Source organism: Podarcis bocagei (genome assembly GCF_964188305.1).
Source record: "Podarcis bocagei genome assembly, chromosome: 3".
NCBI lineage: Eukaryota > Metazoa > Chordata > Lepidosauria > Squamata > Lacertidae > Podarcis > Podarcis bocagei.
In genome coordinates, this window is record NC_138127.1 from 63,979,435 (window position 1) to 63,996,930 (window position 17,496).

General features: G+C 39.9%; 1 protein-coding gene across 18 annotated transcripts in view; it reads left to right on the forward strand.

Moving 5' to 3' along the window:
* Positions 1 to 17,496, forward strand: part of RYR2 (ryanodine receptor 2) — a 246,048-nt gene that overhangs the window by 60,818 nt on the left and 167,734 nt on the right. For 6 of the 18 annotated variants that reach the window (XM_081187964.1, XM_081187977.1, XM_081187974.1 and 3 more), the window contains exons 5-11: positions 2,387 to 2,401; positions 7,360 to 7,434; positions 9,007 to 9,085; positions 9,410 to 9,433; positions 10,272 to 10,384; positions 13,613 to 13,712; positions 14,779 to 14,875. In XM_081187964.1, coding sequence (XP_081044090.1) covers positions 2,387 to 2,401; positions 7,360 to 7,434; positions 9,007 to 9,085; positions 9,410 to 9,433; positions 10,272 to 10,384; positions 13,613 to 13,712; positions 14,779 to 14,875 — 503 coding nt within the window. The remainder of the gene's footprint in view (positions 1 to 2,386; positions 2,402 to 7,359; positions 7,435 to 9,006; positions 9,086 to 9,409; positions 9,434 to 10,271; positions 10,385 to 13,612; positions 13,713 to 14,778; positions 14,876 to 17,496) is intronic. The other 12 variants (XM_081187976.1, XM_081187978.1, XM_081187965.1 and 9 more) reach the window with 3 other exon arrangements.

The following is a 17,496-nucleotide window of genomic DNA, read 5'->3' on the forward strand; positions in this document are numbered from 1 at the left end:
TCCTTTAGCTTTTGGGCTGTGGGGGTCCCACAAATGTTCATTCTGTCTCCACCTCCCTCATTATTAACTTAAAGAAGGAATTTTAAAACATACCTGTTTGTCCAGGAAGTTGATGGCTGAAAGATACTGTTCCAATCAACCTTGAAATTAAAAGTTATGTGCATATGTGGCTGTTTTAAAATGTATTTTTAAATTATATTGCTTTTTCAGTTGATAGCTGCCCTGGACTCCTTAGGGAGTTCTAACTCCTTTGGGTTACAAATTTAATAAATAGTAAAAATAATTAAAAGCACTTGAACTAGAGATTTTTTTATTTTTAAGAATCCTCTATGAATACCAAAAATGAAGGGGTCAAGTGTAAATCCTTTGGGAGGGAGTTCGACAGACTGTGGGTCACTGCTGAAAAGGCCTTATGCCTAGTGCATGCCTAGCTCAGTCTAGGCATGAGAATCTTAATCTCAGGGATGTGGGGTCAGCAGGTAGGGCCTCTGATGCAGATATCAAGGCACAGGCAGGTTCATACAAGTGCAAGTGGTCCTTCAAATAACCATGCCCCCAAACAATTTAAAGACTTTAAAGGCCAAGATTGGCACTTTGAATTGGGCTTGGAGACACACTGGTAGCCACACTGGTAGTGGTGTAGTGGTTAAGAGCAGTAGATTTGTAATCTGGGGAACCGGGTTTGCATCTCCACATGCAGCTGCTGGGTGACCTTGATCTAGTCACACTTCTCTGAAGTCTCTCAGCCCCACTCACCCCACAGAGTGTTGGTTGGGGGGGGGGAGGGAAAGGAGAATGTTAGCCACTTTGAGACTCCTTCGGGTAGTGATAAAGCGGGATATCAAATCCAAACTCTTCAGTGCAGAATGCTTGCAATGTGCCTAGACTGCCTAGCCCCACAAGCACAAAACTAGCCACATTCCGTATCAGCTGAAGTTTCTGGGCCCCTTATAATGAATTAGCATAATTTACAGTATTTGGTGAACCCCCTCCCTCCTTATTTTAAGCATGTCACATTCTTTCATATACAAAAATAGTTATCGTATCCTCTCCCCAGGTGTATGGTTCAACAGAGTAAAGGTGTCTTATCAGATGGATGCCGTAGGCAGGACATCAAAAGTTTATTATCAAGAACCTCTGGTCTAGTGGGAGGTTCATACTCCCAATTTCCCAGTTGTCTTCCTACCTGAGGATACTGGCAAGTGCTTGGAACCTATCCTAGTTAAGGAAAAGGTGTGAGTCAGCTTTGGATGTCCTGCCTGCAGGACTCAGCTGAGTTTGCGCCATCTGCTGGATCATGCCCTGTGGAAAGGATAGATCCAAACCTCACGGGTAAGTGCACATTTTTATCTGTGTTATTTTGTTGGCATCAGAAGTATTAGATAAGCAACAAAATAAGTTTGATGGTCACCTCTTTCATTTTATGATTATATCCCATTGATCATAGGAAGCAATTTGGCAGGCCATTGAGTGTCACAATCATTACATTACCAATGAATTATAAAATAAAATAGGTCCACTGACTTGTGTTTGCTGTTTTGTGGCAGCCACGAGCACCGAGGAATATTTACAAACCTTCTGAAATACAGTGGTGCCTCGCAAGACTAAAATAATTCGTTCCGCGAGTCTTTTCGTCTTGCGATGTTTTTCGTCTTGCAAAGCAAGGTCCGTCGCAACTGCGCCTCTTCAAGCGGCTTTAAGAAAAAAGCGCAAGACGTTTTCGTCTTGCGAAGCAAGCCCATAGGGAAATTCGTCTAGCGAAGCAACGCAAAACCGAAAAACCTTTTCGTCTAGCGAGTTTTTCATCTTGCGAGGCATTCGTCTTGCGGGGCACCACTGTAAAATAATTTTATATACTGGTTCCTATGATAACTCACAGAAATCAGTTACGGAATTTTTGCAAATAATTTAGAATATTTTACATGTTCTGATACAGTGATATTTAAAATCTAGATGAAAAAATAGATTTTTCAGGATACACACAACTCCACTGGAGAGCTGCATGTGTGCACTGATAAATTTTTTTGGAATTGTTGTGCATGAGTGATTCGTTTTAAAATCTCCTTACTTTTGTTTTTGCATATTTACAATCTGTTCAGACCAACTACTAGTGTTCTGGATCACTGCATTTTTGTGCATTTGTCTTTCCATGATATTAATCATTGTATGTATGTGTGATTTTAATATATTTGATACTGTGGAAGACATTCCTGTCCAGGTAAATTTGAAAAAGTCAATATTTTTCCCTAGTACTCAGTATAGTGCTAGAAATGCTACTTTCCAAAGTTGTTTTTAGAATGAGAAAAAAATAACCTATTGCAGAAGTGCTGATGAGCAATAATATTTAATGTTTTTCCTCTTTTCCCTCTTCCTCATGGTACTCCAGAAATTTATGATGAAGGTAAGCTTGAAAACTGTTGTTTAATTAATTTATCTCTTCTCGACCAAGAACAGTTCAGAAGAGATACAAAACTCTGTATCACAGTAAAAGTCAATTAAATAGTCAATTAAAAAATATATATTAACCAGACAGTTGTAAAAAGCCAATTGGTTAAATAGCCTTTCTATAACATACCGAACACCTAGCATTCACAAAGGAAATTTGTAAGAAGATTTATACTGTTCTTCCTGGCCAAACATGTTTATATAGTGGCTAAGGATCAGATTTAATAATTATTCATATTATGGTAAAATTATGAAATTTAGCTCAAATACATGGAACCTGGCTATAATGTCTATAAAATTCTGTAATGCATTCGAGGTACTAAACTGTACCAAATGCCACTGGATACTTTACAAAAGTTTTCGGGATTTTTTTCTGTCCCTCAACTTTGTCATAACTTTCCTCATTCTGTTGTTAAGCTTCAGTATTCATGCCTTTTAGTGGTTTATTTTTTTCACCAAAATATCTGAGGATTTGCCTTTTCAATATGCGGTAAACCATGTAAGTTGTCTAGTTTTTAACAGGGTTTATTAAACTGCTATCTGTTACTGTGTTGTGTGAGATGTTGATTGGCTCTTGGATGATTAACTTCATTTTTGCTACGTCTGAGATGATTGCCTGGAGTGCTCTTTTCTAAATTCCATCCAGCTATTAGAAGTGCAGTGTTGTCAGTTAAGTTTATTTGTTTAATGTTTAATCATTATTTGTTTAATGCATTTATTTTGCTGTATAAGCAGCATTTTTTTTTTTTTATAATGTCCTTAAAATCATTGCACTTCCAACAGTCAGTTTGCATAGGTTTGAGACAGGGCATTCTTGGGACTCAGCTATACAGCTAGCTGCAAATAAAACATTTTAAGTGTGTTTTAAGTGCAATATACAAGGTGACACTAGATGGCAATGGTGAGCCTTATGGAAAATTCAATGTATTTTTAAAAAGGCTTTTAAAACAAAGCATTTTCAGAACAGTTTTTATATGTGTCTAGATTCCACCTTGGTGACAATTCAGCACATATCTAACAGTAGCTGACAGTGTGGTGGGCTGTGCTGTTCACCAGACCCCTCTGGCTGTGTTCTGCTGTGTACTGAGAGTGAGGGGTGAGGCAGTTGTGAGGCCAGTTCAGTGCCAGCATCCTGGTGGAGGGCACATTTGCACCTCTGGTGTTTTGCCCTCTTTGTCCCACTATGCAGCAGTGATGCATCCAGGGGGAGTGTTCTGTTTGCGACTGGTTTCTAAGATGAAGATTAATTTGTAGCCAATATGCAATTTAGGCAAATTAAATACAAATGTATTCAAAATTGGCATGTTCCCTGTGATGCTACTTCTGGAAGTGAATACCTGTCAGAGCTGGTTCAGATGCAGGTCAGCACACAAGACACAGAGTTTGGCAGTGCGGTTGATTCTTTATTTCAAGAAAATGGCATACAGCTCAGCAATACGTCCCGTCAGGACTGATGGTGCCTGCATTCTGCTACCTGTAGGTCTCTTTCCCACGCAGCCTCAAACTATATCGGGCACCTGTAATCTCTGTTTCGCCCTATGCATCACCCTGCATGTCCTTGGAGTCAAGTGGGGAGGCGAGCTTGTCACAGGAGAAAGGCAGACTCCTGGGATTCTCCTCTAGCCTCTTGCCCCTCTCATCTTCTTCAGCCTCTGAGTCTGAGCTGCTCCCTGTCACAGGCTCTCCTTGCTCACTAAAGCCTGTTGCTTCTTCAGCACCCAACCATTCCTCCCTACATTCTCCCCCTGACTTCTCCTTGGTTTCCCACCACCAGTCCTTGGGCTCTGAGCCTTTCTCTTTTGGGGGTTCCCTTGGGGGTTCCCCAGCTGGTACCTCCCACCACTCCTCGTCATTTAGTCAGCCCTCTTTGTAGCTCAGTGTAGTGCAGTGTAGAGGACCCATTCCCTCTCTACCTATCGATTGTGTGTGTGCATGCACACACATACACACTTGTTTATCTCTTCCCGTTGAGTGTGTGTGCGTGCCTGCCTGCTCTTGTGTGTGTGTGTGTGTGTGTTGAATGTGTGCGCGCGCATGTCAATGGAGTGTATTGGCCATGCCTTCTGCTACATGCAGATTATGGAGTGGTGGTCAACTCATTGTGGCGCTTGGGCCGAGGAAAGTTAAGCAGACCTGATTTAGTGCATTATGAAGTAGACTTTGACCAAGGCTTCTCCACAGAATCTTAGCAGACATGAAAAATTCTGTTCAGAGTGTTAGTCCTGGTAATATGGGTGCTCAGATTATATCAAGCTTTGTAGGACAAAATCAGCACTGACTAATAATACCTTTGAAACATTTCATGATTTTTCTCTCAGTCCAGCCTCCCTGGATATTTCACCTCCAGGTGTTGTTTTTGTTATGGACCTTTCTCTTGTACCATACACATGAATGGCACTAAATGAATAGGTAAACAGTTTGTTACTTGCATAGTGCCCTCCATGTACATGCTGCTTGAAAAAGAATGAAGAGCAAGTCTGTACCCTGAGGGTCTTACTATCTAGATAACAGATATAGGGGAGACATCATAGCAAGGGGAAGTAAATGAAGGCAAGGGAATACTATATTGTTTTTTTCAGCTATATGTATTTAGGCTTAGTTGCTGGAGGGCATGGGGACAAGGAAGTTGTTCCAAAGGCTTCATGAAAAGGGTTTGTTTTGAAGAAGGATTTGAAGTCAGCAAGAGAAGTGACATCATGAAGGTGATATGGGAGGCAGACACTAAGTGCCTTTGAGGGTCCCTTCTGCAATCTCTGTTCAAGAGCGAATATAGTTAATGCAGGAAAGAAAGTGGATGAGGGTTCTTTTAAAATCACATGTTTTATAAACCTTCCATTGTATGTTTTACAACTGCTCGCATGATTCCCACTCCCCATTAAGCCCAATACTGTACTTTTTTATTTTTTGCAAGTGATGGAAAAGAGCAGTTGGTGATAGAAATGCTGTCTCAGCAGCAAAGATAAATATTTATATTTTATATTCAAGGCTACACTGTCAGTATCAATGCAGGAATGTATTACCAATTTATTGAGGAATTGCTGGGTTTTTTTAAAAAAAATGCATATATGCTAAGCTATCTGTTGCTGGGAAAGTAGACCATATATTTTGTGTTGAATATGTTAATCAAGATACCTGATTTATCATCTTCAGTATGCTTCTAGCTATATGTTCAGTCATTCGCCAGCAAATCAATAGCTTTAAAATCAGGAGCATTTATCATTGTGTTGCCATAAATGATTGTGAGATATTATCAATGAATTCAGTCTCTGGAATAGAGGCTATAAAATATCCCCTTATTAATGAAATGTATGCAGGCATCTCATTTAGATGATTTATTCAAGGCCTCCCTTGCCTTTATTTTGCTTGCATGAGCTACAGTTATAAAGCAATTCCCCCTTCTTCCTCTCCCCTCACCTGGTTTTGCATGTAAAGTTGATGGTGACAGATTCCATATACATCCTAGCTTTTACACTGTCTGTCACCCACTGTTGAGAGTTCCATCTCCTATTAAATGTTATCTTAGCAGAGAGAACAAGTCTGTTTATCACCAACTTTTAAAGTATCCTGAATCCTGATGCCCAGCGCAAAGTTGCTTTAAATTATTGCCCCCTGTGTTGAATTATTTTACTTGAGATGGTTGTGTGTTTGTTTATACTGTATATGTATGGGGTAGACATTCTATGGCATGCACTGATAGGATTCTGGAATTTTTTTTTTCTATGTTAGGTAAGAGATGTTCAGCAAATTCCAAGGCTAGGCCATTTCATTGTAAAAGTACATTGCCTTTGTGGGCTTATTGCAGAGATCATAAAATATTGCTGAAATGAGGTTCCCATAAGTTTTTTTAAAAAGTTACTTGCGCTCTCCTAAATGTGACTAGGGCAGCACACAAACGTGGGTGTGTTATTGTGCCATGCCCAGTGCTTTTTTTCTGGGGGGACGCAGGGGTGAACATACCCCTAAACATTTTGTGAATCTAAGTTTGGCCTCATTGAGGGGAAGTATTTCAATATGAGTAGGAAAATTAGAGTAGCCCTAAACGTTTTTAAGAAAAAAAGCACTGGCTATGCGCAATACAAAACCTGAGGGTAGGGGAAATGAAAAATAGGTGTTTGACTCTTGGCTTTCAACACAATGAACTACAGTCCAGTGGACTGCATAGGCATTCCGGTTGCACAAATGGTAATGGAATAGCGTAGTGGAACACTGCCCAGGTCATGGAAGAGCAGCTGCTTCAGAAGCCCATCTTGCATCAAGAATTGTTACATATTCTAGCCTACCAGAAGGGTGGAATGGTTGTGCTACAATTTAGTAAGAACACAGACTGGCAAGGAGGTCTCTTGCCTAGCAGGCTTTGCTGTTGTCTGTTATTTTCTGGCAATTATATTTACATCTTAATAGATGGAGCCAATACTGTCACACACCCACACAAACCCCTATCTCTGTCTGTCTGTCTGTCTGTCTATCTGTCTGTCTATCTCTCTATCATCTATCATCTATCTTACAATCTAAATCTAAGAAAATTTATATTGAATGCTTGATAAATCTATTTTTTTACAAGTCATTTGCTGTAAGTTGTAGAGCATGTGTTTTGCATGCAGAAGATCCCAGCTTCAACACTTAGTATCTCCAGGTGTGGCTGGGATGACCTCTGTCTGAAACCCTGGGAGCTGCTGCCAGTCAATGTAGGGAATATTCAGCTACACAGACCAATGCTATGATTTGGTATACGGCAACATCCTATGATTGTGTGTTCCTAACACACACACACACACACACACACACACACACACACACACACACACTACTATTTTGACCCCTCACAACAGGGGCAATGGGCGAATCAAGATTTCCTTATAATAGAAAAGAACAATTTCATGCCAACATGCTAATGAATCCCTCTTATTCATGCAGACTGCTCAAGGTGGTGGCCATCGAACGCTCCTTTATGGACATGCAATATTGCTGCGCCATTCATACAGTGGTATGGTATGTATGCTGATGTTAACGTCTTCTTTTGAGGCATCAAAATTAGAGGGCTGCAGTTGATGGTTGATGGGGAAAACTATATGCAATTGTCATAGAGATTATACTCCGTATGTGTGGGAGCAGGGAATTTTGTGGCTATTCCTTTCCAGTGCAATCATCTGTGTTGGCTATAATGCCCCCTGCATTATGGAATGCATTCCTAGAGGAGATGAGACAGATGATCAACGCTGTATGAATTTCAGCATGCTGTGAAGATGTTTTCATTTCAACAAGCATCCTGTGAATGCTGGTTTTTTTTTATCACGTCACTTTTTGATAGTCAACTATTTTATGTATGCTACAGATCCTGTATTTTATTTTGTTGCAAATCACATAGAGATATGTGACTGTAGGCTATTGATAAATATTTTAAATAAGTCAGTAACAACCTGCACAAATGAAATCCCGAAGAAATGCATCCAAGAGATTATCACAGTTATAACCAATTCACTTTCAATAATAGTTTCATTGTTGTAAACCACGTGAACATTTTTTAATGAAATAGTGGTATACATTTATTTATTTTTGGTAAATAAAAATAACAAATACAAAGGATGAGATTCACCTGACGAACCCTATCGGTGGAAGCCATGCACAAGGTCTTCCAGTTTTGCAATGGTGTTGTTCCCTTGGTGTGCTCCCAAAATTAACTCTGGGGTGAGGGAACGGGATGGGGGGATAATTTTATTTGGCAAGCTAATGTGCTTGTGCAGACGGAACATTTGTAATAGTATGGTATCGGATTTCACTGCTACTGTTTATTTCTTTTGAATCTATTATACTTCATCTGTAGTCTATACTCAACCTTAGAAATTCGGGGATGCATGGGTAACATCTCTGGTATTTATATGCTGCTTTTCAGGCAGGCAAACATTAAAAATGTTAAAACAGTAAGCATCAATTGAGATGGTTGAAGAAAAACAGCAAGGCAAGCTGCAAGCTCCTCCCCTCAGTGCAAGGTGGTTCTTAGGTAGCCCTAGGAGGAAGAGAGAGAGAGGTCACCTTAGTTGGAACACTTTGAGCAAGATGATGGACCAGCTCTATTCTTATTGCCAGCCTCTATCTCCCTTTTTTGTAACGTGTAATGTTGTTGCCTTATTTTATTTAACAAGTTGACACTGTGAAAGTAAGCATTTGCATTTTCCTTTAAACTGGAATTTACAAGGGTTTCCCTCAGAATGCAGCATGTTCCCTTCCTTCAGAAAAACGCAATGTCTTCTCACATTTGGGCTTCTTTCTTGCAGCATTCTCTCTCCTACTTTCTCCTGCTTTCAAGCTTTGTGGTTTTGCTATGTCTCTCACATAAAGTAGTTGTTATTCTCTCACACAGCAGTCTTGAGTCCTGAGTCTATCTCTCTGTTTATGCTGGCACACCATATGTAAAAACGTCCCCTTAGAATAGTCCTTGCTCCCTTCTGGCAAGCCCATATCTACAGCTGCTACATCTCCCTCACAGTATTATATAGTAAAGTAATTATATGTCTAAATTAAATAAGGAGCATAAAACTAGTTTTTCTTTTCCTTCTTTCTTAGTACCTGTGTTGTCTCTCCACCTCAAGAACATCAATGGACAAACTGGCATTTGATGTAGGCTTGCAAGAAGATACCACAGGTAAATAAAAGTTTTGCAAAAAACTGCACATTCTTTTATATGGCAGCAAGTTGAAATGGGTTTAAATTTCCAACAGAAACTTACAGTATTATACAGCTAACAGCATTTGTTTGTATGTTCCAATAGACTTTAGAATATTCTATGTTCCCCTTTTTTTACCTCACAAATGCCTAGTTAGTTCCTTTCCTGAACATACAAACACTGTAAGTTATTTATTATTTGGAATCCCTAGTGAATTTTTCAACTGAGACTGGTTTTGACTTTCTTCTGTTCAGATAGTGTTCTGCTTGCAATTTTAAAGCTAATTCATTCAATATTTTATAGGGCAGTGGAGACCATCTCTCCAAGGTGAATTTAGTTGCATGTTTCTTATTATCAGCTTTGTGAGAATGCATATTTTAAAGACTATATCCATTCTACAGAAAAGGAGAGTGTGTGCCTATCACAGTTTGATTTTAACAGCAACTTTTCTAGAACTATTCGTTTAACACTCTTATTTAACACTCACAGTGTGGCAGTTGCTATTTTTTGCTTTGCAGACTCTTCTTTTGTTGACAGGAGATGTGGAATCATTTGATTATATGCAGATATCACACTTCTGCAATCTTTAAATGGTGTGGACTACCACCAAGTATAGAATAGAAGTCCCATCCTAACCATTTCATAGAACTGGCTCCGTATTCCATATTCTCAAAAATACAATTTTAAAAGGAGGTCAGAGACAAAAATTAATTGTTAATGTAACAGCTGAAAATTAACTGTGGAGGAGCAATGGAGTCTTTAATATGAACTTTTCTCAGGGTATGGTCTAAAGGTGTAGTAGACCAACACCTTGCTGAAGCTGAGCAGGTCTGCATCTGGTCAGTGCCTGGATTGATCATTACCTGGAACCACGTTTATACTGCCTTGGATTCCATGATGGGAAAAGGCAGGATACAAATGTACTTAAATAACTAAAACTGTCAGCAGGCTAGCCATTTACTTTTGGGGAGCTATTGAACTAAAATAATATTTATTAGTACAAAATTGCGATCCCTTGTTCATTCTTCAGCAAAGTATGTCCAAATCATGACAACAAGTCACTGCATCCCAAAACCACAACTAGATGCAACAATAGAAACAATGTATATCAAGGTGTTTTTTACATTCTTCTGCTCATCTTTTCCATTAATTGCTGGTAATGCAGGTGAGGCATGCTGGTGGACAATACACCCAGCTTCCAAACAGCGTTCTGAAGGAGAGAAAGTACGTGTTGGGGATGATCTCATCCTAGTTAGTGTCTCATCAGAAAGGTACTTGGTAAGTGAAGTATGTTTTGAGTATAATAATTGCATGGTACTTAACAAAGCTTAGTGAGACAGACTCTAATTTTTAGACCATGTTTCTGATGTGTTATTGGATCTGAAAGTCAATACATACATGTTTAATGTTTTATTGTGTTTTTGTATATGCTGGAAGCCACCCAGTCAACCCAGCCAGATGGGAGGAGTACAAATAATCAAAATTATTATTATAACGTATTAGTCATTGACCTGGTTCATATGGCATGAAAATATGTGGGCTCTTAGCAAGGAGCTCACTATTGTGCCATATACAGAAACAGTTCTGGTCACCTCACCTCAAAAGATATTGTGGAGATGAAAAAGGTCCATAAAAGTCCAACAAAATGATCAAGGAGATGAAAAACTCCCTGATAGAGAAAGGTTACAACATGTGTGGTGCAGAGCAAGTAGAGGTTCTTCACCCTCTCTCATAACACTAGAACTCATGAACATTCAATGAAGCTGAATGTTGAAAGATTCAAGACAGACAAAAGAAAGTACTTCTTCATAAACCACATAGTTAAACCATGGAATTCACTTTAACAGTGTATAGTGGTTACCACCAATTTGGGTGGTTTTAAAGGAGGATTAGGCAAATTCATGAAGATTCAGGTTATCAACGGCTGCTGGTCGTCATTGCTGTGTTCTGCCTTCAATGTTTGAGGTGGTATGCCTCTAAAATACCCATTGTTGGGAATGGCAGGTGCAGAGAACACTGCTGCACTCATGTCCTGCTTGTCAGTTTCCCATGGGCATGTGGTTTGTCACTGTGACAACAGGACGCTGCACTAGGTGGCCCTTTGGCCAGATCCAATGGGGCTCTTGTCTTCTTAGTAAAGAACACAAAGGCAGATGAAAATAATGCAGTTACCTATTACCATTAGGTCAGATGCTAAAACAGCGTGGTTTATTTATAAACAAACATATATTCTCCAGCCTTGTCTCTGCGCACCAATCAGAGCATGAGTTTATTTTACATAGGGGGTGGGGGTGTAACAGGAACATATGGGACAGGAAGTAAATTCTTCTCACAATGCACTCAGAATGTCTCATCAGTATTTGCACTGAATTCTGATTGTACTACAAAATACTAGCTGCTTAAAGCTGTTGCCTATTTTAGTAGTAATGAAGGTTGCAAAGGCATAGTCCTGGCTTATATCTGCACATATACATAAATACATACACACATACATACATACCCACCCACCCACCATATTTCTCATATTGTAGTTTGTTTTAAACTGTTTTTACCATTATATTTAAATTGTTAAATTGTTGTAACCTGACCTGGGACTTTAGACTGAAGAGTAGGCAATTGATGATGACGATTATGTGACGATTATATTATTATTATTATTATTATTATTATTATTATTATTATTATTATTAATAATAATAATATAGTACACCCTGGTAAATTGAAAGATAATTGGCTTCTGGCTATACAGAAAAACACTAGGGGCTCCAAGTGGTGTCTGCTTATACTCCTGGGGGCCTCATGAGTTATGATGGGCAAGACTGGATTGATATTCAACGACTTGGTGCACCATACTATGACAGCTTTTCTAGGGAAGAACCCTGACTTCTTTCCGACATGGCATAGAAATGGAAGTGACATCAGTAAGACGGAGGACAGGGAGCTGGCACTTTGAATGCTGATCAAGACCTCTGAACTGGAAAATAAACACATTGCTGATTCCTCGTTGCCAGAAAGATATAAGTGGCACAGTTAGTTTGTGTGTCAGTCCTGCACATCACTAAGTGTACAGAGTTAGCATCAACAGAGGATGGTTGAGAAGTAATATTAATCTGAATCTGGTGCTTCCTATCAGTTCCCTAGGGCAAAACATGTCTTTTAGCAGAAATTTTGATTCATGTAACCCCAGCTTCAAAGAAAAATGCCGTCAGAAAGCTATTACTTGCAGCATGAATTCAGTGATTACTCAGTATTTTCTGATTCACTGACAGTTGCATCAAGCCAGAGAGCTGAAGAAAATTAGGTTTGAGCATGAATGCAGGTGACTTGCTGCTGCAGAGACATTTGAGTGACTTTTGGCTTCATAGGTTGTTGTTTCAATTTAGAAACTCCAGTGTGGATGCAGAGAGGGATTGTGGTGTTTATACACAGCTCCTTGTGAGCAGGATTGTCCAGTTCTTATCAATATGTAAGGAAACTTCCCTATGCAGAGCACTGTTGATGTGTTCATGGTTAATTGGAACCCCAATGATTTTTTCATCAATTTCAATTTGTTATTAATTTCACAGTCTGCTTTTTTCTTTCTGCATATTAATAGTGAGATAAAATTCACAGTAATAAAAATAATAAAGCAGTATCAAGAGTTGCAAGCTGTAGGGTCAACATCTTTGTAAGTGGTTTGGATGAAGGAATTGAGGGGACGCTCATAAAATTTGCAGATGACACCAAACTGGGAGGGGTAGCCAATGCCGCAGAATACAGAATCAGAATTCAATATGACTTTAACAGATTGGAGAACTGGACCCAAACTAACAAAATAAATTTCAGTAGGAACAAATGTAAGGTTCTCCCCTGAGGCAGGAAGAACCAGATGCACAAATATAAGATGGAGAACACCTGGCTTGCCAGTAATACATGTGAAAGTGATCTTTTGGTTTCTATGGAAGCCGCCCAGAGTGGCTGGGGAAACCCAGCCAGGTGGGCGGGGTACAAATAATAAATTATTATTATTATTAATAGTGGGCTTAGTTCTTGTTGTTTAGTCGTTTAGTCGTGTCCGACTCTTCGTGACCTCATGGACCAGAGCACGCCAGGCACTCCTGTCTTCCACTGTGGGCTTAGTAGACCACAAAATACTGGGGGTGGGGGGCCAGGTAAGCCCCGCCCTGGATAATTGATCACATGACAAGGTGCATGCACACCATTTGAACAGCAATTCTCATCAACTGGGGGGCCCTGAACCCTCAAGTATTTTATGGGGGGGGGAACGAAGGGACTTTGGCCCCTAGGGTTTGGCTTTTAAGTCTGAGTGCCACAATTTAAGAAGGATATTGAGAAGCTGGAACATGTGCAGAGGGTGGTGACTAAGATGGGTAGGGAGAAGAGAGGAAGGGGAAGTCTTGTTGCACATGTTGAAATCTACTCGCATGATATTTGATAAATACAGGTTCTTGTATATTCTTGTAGTGTAGTTTAATAATTAGCTCTCTCTTTCTCCTATGTTTGCAGCATTTGTCTTATGGTAATGGCAGCTTGCGAGTTGACGCAGCCTTCCAGCAGACACTGTGGAGTGTAGCCCCCATCAGTTCAGGAAGTGAAGCAGCTCAAGGTAATATTGATAACATAATAATGCTAATGCTAATTGTACTATCAGTTAGCTGTTTCAATAATAATGGCCTGCAGATAATTGCTGTATTGAACAAGTATTTCAGGACCTTTATATTATTTTATTTAGGGATTGGAGGAAAGTGAGACAGATGGTGCTGCCGCATGTCATAAAATCAGTCCTACTCAAGGACACTTGATTTTATAATGTGCAAAATGAATAAATAATGAGAGGGAATGCGCTGGATGATAGGCAGGTGGTCGTCTTGGCTTTTGATTTTTCTGGCATTCTGTTAGCCACCCACTCCCAACTCGTTCGTCATCTTGCTTAGTGTCTGCTTTTTTACATGTCACAAAAATCAGTACTGGGGGAGTGCACATTAGTGCTGACTCACAATATATCTGATTTCACTGGTGTGTAAAAATACCTTTGGGAAACCATGGATTCCTGGTTTGTCAGATAGCTTTTACTATGATTATATTTAATGAAGTCTGCACTGAATCATAATTATGCTGTTAAAAACTCTTATTTTTCTTTTGTTCGTGATCTGGTAGTAGCTTTTATTGAAAGCAAATAATCTTTATAGATTTTATCATACATTTACATTTCAATAATGTAATGTAAACACAATAGTGTTTCAGATTATTCTCTCCAAGAGTATGCAAGGCTTAAACCTTGATTAGTGCCGTTAAAAGATGGCTACTTTCCCCAGTAGCCTTGTTAAAAAGCAGGAAGTCTGACTTTTGACACATAGACCGATGAATGCTATCTTTTAACAGATCACTTACTGCACTTATTATTCTAGACATGACTTCAGATAGTGCCTGCAAAACCTTGCATGTGCACAGGGCACCCACAGGCTTAGTAAGTAGTGAATCCATTACTTCTATTCTTACTATAGCCCTTTTAACACCAAATAAAACTAAAAAAACTAGGAGACAGGGGTGCAGATTTAAAACCAGTAATATCAGGATTCTTTGAAATTGAATGGAAGTAGATATTTGCAGATTTTGCACTTGGATTAATCCTAAAACACATAATGTTTGCCTCCCCCCCCGCCCAATTATAGGTTACCTGATAGGAGGTGATGTACTGCGGTTGTTACATGGTCACATGGATGAATGTTTGACTGTCCCTTCAGGAGAGCATGGAGAAGAGCAAAGAAGGTAAATTTTATGAGGGAGGGGGAAGAGATGGTCTTGACAGGATACTGTGGACTGGGCCACTTGGTGTAACCCTAGGGTGTTCTGAGAAGGAACCGGCAAGAGAACTGCTGCACTTATCACTCCCTAAGCCCCGTAACTCTAAGAAAGGGGCTATGTCACAGGCCCCATGAGGTGGGGAGACTCTTATTAGCAACCAAGTGCATTGAGACCAGACTGATCACTTGTCTATAGCTGATGTCACTGGGTAAAATGCCAGCATGAAAAAAGTAAAGTAGAAGGAACTGTTATTGCTCTGCTATGCTCTGGGAATTTGGGACTGTATTGCCTGGGGAAGTAAGTGTGAGATTGACCAAAGTCTAATAAAGCTAGGCTTTTGCTAAGCTTGTCTTCATTTGGGGCTCATGTTTGAGCATATTCCCCTCATGGAATCCGTGGATCATGGAGCATTATTCATTGTGCCACTTCCCGAGGACAGTCCCACAAACCAAGCAAAGAAATTCATAGGCTGGAATACTAACAGTGCAATCCTATATACTTGTCCTCAGAAGTAAGTCCCATTGAGTTCAGTAAGGCTTAATTCCAGGTAAGTATAGGATTGCAGCTTTAGCCATTTTTTTTAAAGCTGTACAGGTTGCAGTCTTGATTACTCAAAAGCCTTCATTCTACTTCCTTGCTATATTTAGTTAAAACTGTTTGAGGACTTAAATCTGTTCAATCTGTTATTAAATCTGTTATGGTTAAAGCACATGGTAAATCACCTGCTTTGCATATTGGGTTCAATTCCCAGTATTTCCAGTTGAGAAGGACCTTAACTAGAAGAGCTGGGATCTTGGAAGAGACTTTGCCCAAGATCTTGGAAGCCATTGCCAAAGTACTAGAATACGGGAACTTCTTATGACCCCGTTCCCAAATCTAAATGTAACATCCTTTTAGACCATAAGCATGAATGGAAATCTTAGTTCTTGTTTTGAGCGGTTGTTCTATAACAGTGAGCGTCAACAACAGTGTAGATTAAGAAGATACATGGTGGATTTTGCAAATACCTTTCTTGAAAATTGAGCCTGATCCTACATGGGCTTCACAGTAAGGGGGCCCACTGAAGTGAATAAAGCTTACTTTAGCCAAAGGCTTGTGGAATTGGTATTTTTGATACTTTCGTTTATTGAGAATAGAAGTGTCATTTTAATTTTTTCCTCATTTTTCTGTTGCCCATTGTACCTGGGGCTTGCCTAAGGGGTTACTAATGCAGAGAGAAAGAGAGAGACCAGAGAGAGAATACTTTAGCAGCTCCTCTGTCACTTTATATGGAATCTAGAGTGAGAATAATGATTATGTGTCACTGTGTTTGGAGCTGGAGCAGAGTCACTATCGGGGGGGGGGGGAGAGAAAATATGTTTTGCAAGAACATAGAGATATTTTTTATTTCACTTTCCACACCCTACTCTAATGAGATTAATTAAACTCATTTATTTATTAATGGAATTTTTAGACCAAACTTCATTACAAAGAGTCAAAGAATGATTACCAGAATATTAGAAAACACACTGGAAAATCACGACCACCACCACCACCATCATCATCCATTGGTTATAAGACCATCACCAGTATTCTAAAACCTATTACAGCCTAAACCCCAATCATCAAATGCTCAGGAGAACAAATAGGATTCCAGAAACAGGTCAAAACACATTAGTGTTGGTGTATATTATTCACCTTCAGGTGGAAAGAATTCCACAGCTGGGGAACTATTGCAGAGAAAGCCCAGACCTGCATTGTGGTCCTGAATGCAACAGCTGAAAATTAGACATTAAAAAGGATCTCTTCTGATCCCAATTTCTGGATTTGATGATATAGGGAGAGAAGCTAAACAAATTCCTCAGTCCCAGGCCATGCAGGGCTTTATTAATCAGTTGTATCACCTTGAATTTGATCCATATATGTGCCTAGTTCAGACTCCACTAAATAGTTATGATAGGCAGACATCAGACAGACATCGGGCTTTGCTCTTGTAGCTGCATTCTGCATCATCTTCAGTTTTGAGGGAAGTCCAGCATATAGCACATTTCAGTAATCTAAACAGAAGATTACCAGAGCATGCTTTACTGTGGCTAGTTTTTTCTTCTTCCAGAAATAGGCATAGCTGGCATGCCAGCTGAATTTGGAAATAGACACTACTCACCACTGAAACTAGCTAGGCCTCAAGAAACAGTGCTGAGTATCCCTAGACCAGGCTTCCTCAACCTCGACCCTCCAGATGTTTTGAGACTACAATTTCCAGCATCCCTGACCACTGGGCCTGCTAGCTAGGGGTCATGGGAGTTGTAGGCCAAAAACATCTGGAGGGCCGAGGTTGAGGAAGCCTGCCCTAGACTATGAACCTAGTCCTTCAGAGTGAGTGTGGCCTCATGCAGAACAGACCATTCACCCAAATCTGTGACATAGGAACTGCCCACCAGCAGTGCCTCTGTCTTGCCAAGATTCTGTTTCCGTGTTTTGGTCCTCATTCAACCCATTTACTATCCACAGGTCCTAGTTCTTTGCCAAAACAGCTTCATCTGGTTCAGATGGTGTGGAAAACTAGAGCCGAGTACAGTATCATTTGCAGATTTATTCACTGATAA